At 51.6% G+C, this 6,473-nt stretch overlaps 1 protein-coding gene across 1 annotated transcript in view; it reads left to right on the plus strand.

The window, feature by feature from the left end:
* Nucleotides 1–6,271, plus strand: part of FAM83A (family with sequence similarity 83 member A) — an 11,137-nt gene extending 4,866 nt beyond the window's left edge. The window contains exons 2-4 of the mRNA XM_011360826.2: nucleotides 3,867–4,034; nucleotides 5,599–5,723; nucleotides 6,220–6,271. Coding sequence (XP_011359128.2) covers nucleotides 3,867–4,034; nucleotides 5,599–5,723; nucleotides 6,220–6,271 — 345 coding nt within the window. The remainder of the gene's footprint in view (nucleotides 1–3,866; nucleotides 4,035–5,598; nucleotides 5,724–6,219) is intronic.
* The last annotated feature ends 202 nt before the right edge of the window (nucleotides 6,272–6,473 follow it).

Consider the following 6,473-nt stretch of genomic DNA (forward strand, 5'->3'; position numbering starts at 1 on the left):
TCTCATCTGCCTGGCAGGTTGCGAGGGCTTCTCAGCCAGGATTTGAGGTCCCCACAGAATAGCCCCAGCTGACCAGCTTCCGCCCCCCACCCCAGATGGGCCCCTCCATCTCACCGAATCTCCGGATTCCCAGAACCAGCCTGTCAGGCTCCGCTTCCAGGCCAACTTCCTTTTTTGGCAAAGTGTCACAGAAAATGCTTCTTTTCCTTCTCAGCCAGCCCCGCCCTCTGAGCTGTCCATCTGACTGGCTTAACGAGAGCCCTACTCTTTCTTTTTCATGTCCCTAGAGACATGGGCACGAATTCGAATCCTCTTCCATAACCTGGATTAAAACAACATTCTTGCGTGGCGTTATTCTAACATCATCCACACTTGCTCATAAATAATGCATATGGAAATCGTGATCATGTTTTAACCATACGCTAGAATAACAGCCTTTACTTTCGCACATGCTTCCATTTCTATGATCCGGGCTTACAGTTAGACTCACCTTGGGTGATAGCTAATGTTCTATTATAGTGCAGCGCTTTACAGGTAAAGAAACTGAGGCTCAGAGAGGGTACATGACTTGTCCAAAGGTACTTAGCGAGTCTCCAGTAGCACCAAGGCCGGAGCCAAACTCCCCTACCTCCTTCCTCGTAGACCATTTGTTCTCTGGATTATGTGCTGCCCTCTGTATTAGTTTCAAGGGGCCGCTGTAACAAATTAGCACACATTTGGGGGTTTAAAGCTACAGAAATTTATCCTCTCACAGTTCTGGAGGCCAGAAGTCCAAAATTACAGGGTCAGCTGGGCCGCACTCCCTTCTGAAGTTTCTAGAGAAAGGTCCTTCCTCTCCCAGCTTCCGGTGACTCCAGGCATTTCTCAGCTCATGGCTACATAACTCCAGTCTCTGCCTCCATCTTCAGTGGCCTCCTCTTCTCCCTGTCTGTCCATTGGGTATCTTTCATAAGAGCACTTGTCACTGGATTGAAGGACTACAAGATAATCTAGGATGATCTCATCTTGAGAGTCTTAAGTGTATCTGCGAAGATCCTTTTTCCAAGTGAGTTCATATCCGTGGCCTCTGGTAGCTGGGATGAGGATACAGCTTTTAGAACATCATTATCCACCCTCTACACCCTGTAAGGTAGCACAGCCACGCGGGGGCCTGGAGCAGGTACTGGCTTTGAATTAATCCAGCTGAGAGACAATTCCAACAGGAGGTGAACGAAATAGAGCTAGGCGTAAGGAGCCTGTATTTGCAAGCATCCCTTAAATCAGGACACAGGGTTATTTGTAAACCTGCTGCCTTCTCTGTCCGTTGGTCACCAGCCTTGTCTCAGGGGAACTGGGACTCATGGGAAGCAACTGGGAGGGTTTACTGACCTTCCGTTGAGAGAAAACAAAAAGTCTGGGTGTCTCTTTTGTCCACGCCTTGGACGAGGAGGCATTCATCTTCCAGCAGAGAGGGCCTGGGTGTTACTGGTGCCAGAAGCTTGAATGTGTACAAACCCCCGGTCGCGCGATGACAGGCATGGCTCTGAAGGGTCACGGGTCTCACGATGAGGACGCCTTTTCTGACTCGAGCTCAGAGTGAGCAGTTTCTCGGCAGTTCCCTCCCCGGTCCGGACACCCACACCAAGCGAGCAGAAGGCTTGCTCCAGGCGGGCACCAGCCACCTCCTTCCCTGTCTCTGTGAATGATGGAGCTATTATTGCTGTACTGTTGAAGAAAGAATCGCCACAGCCCCCTTCCAAACAGCACTGCTGGTTTGGGTTTATGCTGATCCATCTGCACCCCACTTTCCCTCACTGGCAGTTACAGCGGACATGCTACCATTGGCCCTGCTTTCTCTTTTCAGTCGGTTTGTTGATTTTTGATACGTATGTGTTGAGCACGTATTATACAGCAAGTTGTACGAGAACATTTCACCGGGTCTTAGGTAACCAGTTTCTACGTCACCATTATAATGATCGTAATAATTCATCTGTCAATAAACCACAATTTAAGTGTTAGGAAGAAGGACTCTTCATTGGGTGACAAAAAAGTCAGATTCTGCTCCAGTTCCACTGTGTGGGAGCTTTCCCACACCGCCAAGCAATTCCCGAACACCAGCTGGGTGTCTCCCAAGTCATTGGCAGCACTGGAAAGCTGTCACCTGGGTTTCTGACCCAACAGCCACAGGCTGGAGATTCCAACGACCCCCTCGTTAGGTCTGGTTAATTCATTAGAGCGGCTCACAACACTCAGGGAAATATTCTCCTTACTAGGTTATCGGTTTGTTATCAAAGACTGTAACTCAGGAAGAGCCAGATGCAAGAGACGCAGAGGGCAGGTAAACGGGGAAGGGCTCCGAGCACCCACAGCCCCTCTGAGTGCACCATTCTCCCCTAACCTGGAGACTCTCAAACCCATCCTTCTGGGATTTTATGGAGGCTCCGTGACATAGGCGTATTTGATCCTGTCATTGGCCATTGGTGATTGATCCAAGCTCCAGCCCCTCTCCCTTCCCCAGGGGCCAGGGGACTGAAAGTTCTAACCCTCTAATCACAAGGTTGGTTCTCCTGGCAACCAATGCCCGCCCTTGGTCACCTCATTAACATAACAAAAGACACCTTTTTTTTTCCCCCCCCTCATCACTTCAGAAATTCCAAGGGTTTTCAGAGTTTGTGCCAGAAACAGGAAAAAGATCAAATATACATTTCTTATTAATTATGAATTACAACCTCACAGAAAGTAACCCCAAAGAAGCTTAAGAAGAACATGCATTGACATCCACAGAGGAAAAGCCAAGGGTAAGACTGGCTGCAGGCATGGCTAATATGAGATGCTTGAGGGATGCTGCTGGCAATGTCTCCACCTCTTGGCCCTGCTGCTTTCTCCGGGGCTGGCTTCATTTTCAGGCAGCCTGTCCCCATGTGGTGGTGGCAAGATGGCTACCAGAAGCTGTAGTTTACAATCTACTAAGCTAAGCAACCCCAGTAGAAAAAATGCCTCCTTCCTGCAAAAGTCCCCACAGAGGTCCTGAGCTGACTCTCACTAGAATACTTTAGATCATGTGACCAGCCCTGGGCCAATCCCTGTGGCCAGTGGGGGATGCAGTGTTCTCATTGGTCTGGCTTTGGTGATGCGCCCCGCCCCGCCCCGCCACAAACAATCCAGGGCATGGCAGTAGCCCCAACCAAACCACACTGATTGTGGAAAAGAGGTGATTCCTTAACGGGAGATTGGGGTGCTGCTGGTGGAAGAAGAATGCACGCTTGGCAGGCAGGAGGACATCTGGCTCTCCCCTTCGCTGGATACGTAGGGCTCTCCACTCGCCGGATATCATGTTCTGTTAAGATAGAGGATGCGGTGACTGGGGCCGAAAGGGCTCCCTCCTTCACCCCACTGGCTCGTCTCAGTCCAGTCTAGTGTATCTGTGGGGTCTCTACAGGGATTTTGTTTGAGGCAAGGATTCCTTGGCTTAAAAGCATTTGAAAACAAGTGACCACAGACTACCTTCGAGCTCCAGATGGCTGAGAATCATGACATTAAATCTGTTCCTCTCCTCTGCACCTGCCCAGCTGCCCCCCGCCCCCCGCCGTTCCCCTCCCCTCTCTTCCCCTCCTCTTTTTGCTTTTCTCTCCTTCCCCCTCTGCAATTTATACTCCAACAGTGGGTGGTGGGGCCAGAGGATTTGTGGTGGGGCTGGAGAGGTGGGATCTCTACTCCAGCTCTCCCTTTCCCTTCCCTGTCAGACCCGCCCCCACCCCACCCTTCCCCCCAGCACAGCACCAATGGGACCAGCTCTCCCAGGCCCACTGGGACTTAGAAGTTTGGCTGAAACCAGTTAGCGCCTGCCCCTGACTCTTCTGGTATTTGGCCCCTCTGCTCTGGCCCAGGTCCTGGCCATCCTGATGGATGTGTTCACAGACGTGGAGATCTTCTGTGACATCCTAGAGGCAGCCAACAAGCGTGGCGTGTTCGTCTGTGTGCTCCTGGACCAAGGAGGCGTGAAGCTCTTCCAGGAGATGTGTGACAAGGTCCAGATCTCTGACAGTCACCTCAAGGTAGGGTCCCCCAGTGAGAGTCCAGAAGGTACTTCGTATTAGAATAAGACAGGCTATGCCATGGTAACTGATGTCTCCCGTCCCAGCGGCTTAACATAGTAAAGGTTCGGCTCTTGCTCGAAGTCCAGTGCAGGTCAGACAGCCATCCCCCATCTCATAGCTGTGCCAAGACAGCAGTGACAGGGAGAGAGCGGGCAGAAGGATTTCGCAGGATGTTTTTAGGACCCGACCCAGAAGAGATTTTCATCACTTCCGCTCATAGCCCTTTGAGGACCTGGGTGCACGGGGACTGGGAAGGATAAGGGCCCAGGGACAGCTGGAGAGCAACATTCTCTGCCACAACCGCCTCTTCTCCTCTCAGCTGAGGAAACTTTGCCAGGCAGGGCAGCATTCAGGAGCTGTTAGATGTGGGTTAGGACTCCATGGCCGATCCTCTTAGATTTAACCCAACACCCCACCTTCTTCTCCTGACAAGGAGAAAAGAAACCCAGAGATAAAGGTTCATTTAGTCAAGTCAGATTTGGGGCAGCTAATTCAAGGTCAAATGTCAAAGCACCCGTAGCTTTCATGAGCAGGCCGGGCTGAACAGCTGGTGGGTGGTCCTCAGGGTTCCCTTGGGGACTCTCCTCTAGCTCAGGCGGGTCAGCTTCCAGGAGACCCTGCCCTCCTCCCTTCCTCCCTCCCTGCCCCTCCACACTGACCAGATATAGCTGAGCTCAGGCACCTCCTGGTGCCACAGGCCTTGACTCCTCTGATCACTGGGTCCGCCTGACGTTGCCTGGGTCAGACCTCCTCAGCATGCAGGTCCAGAGAGTCAGCGCTTCTCACCTTCTTGGCCCGCACCGGCCATACCTGATGGTTCTCTTGGCACCTCCTGCCATCTCAGAGCTTGCGGGGAGGCGGAGAGGAGATGTTGGAGACGTTTAGACATTAGGGGTCCTCCTCTGCTCAGCCACAGGCGAGCATCCTCAGGGGCCCGGCAGTATTCCGCCTTCGGCTGAGCTTCCCATGTGTCACCTGCCCTTCCCAGGGTCCCAGCCTGAGGGCTGGGGCAGCGGGTGCTGCCGGGAAGGAAAGGGATAAACAGGGCCATGATTTCGGTTGTGGACACAATTTTTTTAGACGGGACTATTAAGGGTTCACTGAGGTCACCGTAAAGCTCCCTCTCTGGCTGCACCGAGCCTTCCCTCTGACCAGCTTGAAGTCAGGGACTTTGTCACTAAAGCCACTTATGAGGCTGGGCCCGCCAGACCTCCATGGTCCTGGGAGCCTCGACTGAAGTCTCCACGGCCATCAGGCCCTTGTCTTCTTCTATTTTCTGCTTTTATAAATTCTACCATCTCTCACTCCATTTATTTTTTTTTGCTGTTACTCAAATAATGTCAGACAATGAAGAAAGTTTAGAAAACTCAGCCAAGAAAGAAATAGAAATGGCCCACGATCCCCCCAAGCAGAGATAAGCCCTGTTTATGTCTTCGTGTGCATCTTTCTGGACTTTGTCCTGGGCAAACGTGTATCTACAAATACATGATGAGCGAGGGACGCCTGACTTTCCTTCCAACAGAACATTTCCATCCGGAGTGTGGAAGCGGAGGTGTACTGTGCCAAATCGGGCAGGAAGTTTGCCGGCCAAATCCAGGAGAAGTTCATCATCTCGGACTGGAGATACGTCCTGTCTGGATCATACAGGTGAGCACTGGGTTTCACCTGTTGAGGCTTCATGCAGGCCAAGGCTGAGCAGCTCAGGTGCACCTGCCTCCCCTTTCCCCCACCCCCGCCCCCCTGGCAGCTCCCAGGACACTCCTCCCCTGCCCAGAGCTGGGGCTTCACCTCACACATGAGGCTGGAGGCAGGACCCGCCAGGGGCGAAAGGGGGACAGTCGAGCCCTTCCTGGGAGGACTTCAGGATAGAGGTACCCATCCAGGCGCCTCGGTTTTCCTTGATGTTGCAATAGGACATAGAACCCCCTTTTTCCCTCCTCAGCTCCCTCAGGCGTGATTACAAAATCATGCAGTTGGTTTTGGGATGTATATGTGTTTGTGTGTGAATTATACTGAGATATAATTCACACGCCAGATGACTCACCCATTTAATGTGTACAGTTCGATTCTTTTTAGCGTACTTCCCACATCTGTAATATGGAGATTAGGTGTCTTAACACAGACACCCCTCTGTGTTAAACAGAACACAAAAATGCACTGACTATAACAGACGGCTAAATCTGCTTATACTGTAGTGAAGAACCTTGGTTCATCAAAAGGCATCTTAAAGAAAGTAAAAGGTCAGGTTATAAACTGGGAGCAGGTTTTCATGATGCCCTGACGGATTAGTGTCAAGCATCACAAAGAACTCCTGTGACTCACAACAGCGCAACAGAAGCATGGGCAAGGGACATGAGCACACGCTTCACTGAGGAGACACATTGAAAACACACGAAG

Source organism: Pteropus vampyrus, unplaced genomic scaffold (genome assembly GCF_000151845.1).
Source record: "Pteropus vampyrus isolate Shadow unplaced genomic scaffold, Pvam_2.0 Scaffold59, whole genome shotgun sequence".
In the NCBI taxonomy this organism is placed as follows: domain Eukaryota; kingdom Metazoa; phylum Chordata; class Mammalia; order Chiroptera; family Pteropodidae; genus Pteropus; species Pteropus vampyrus.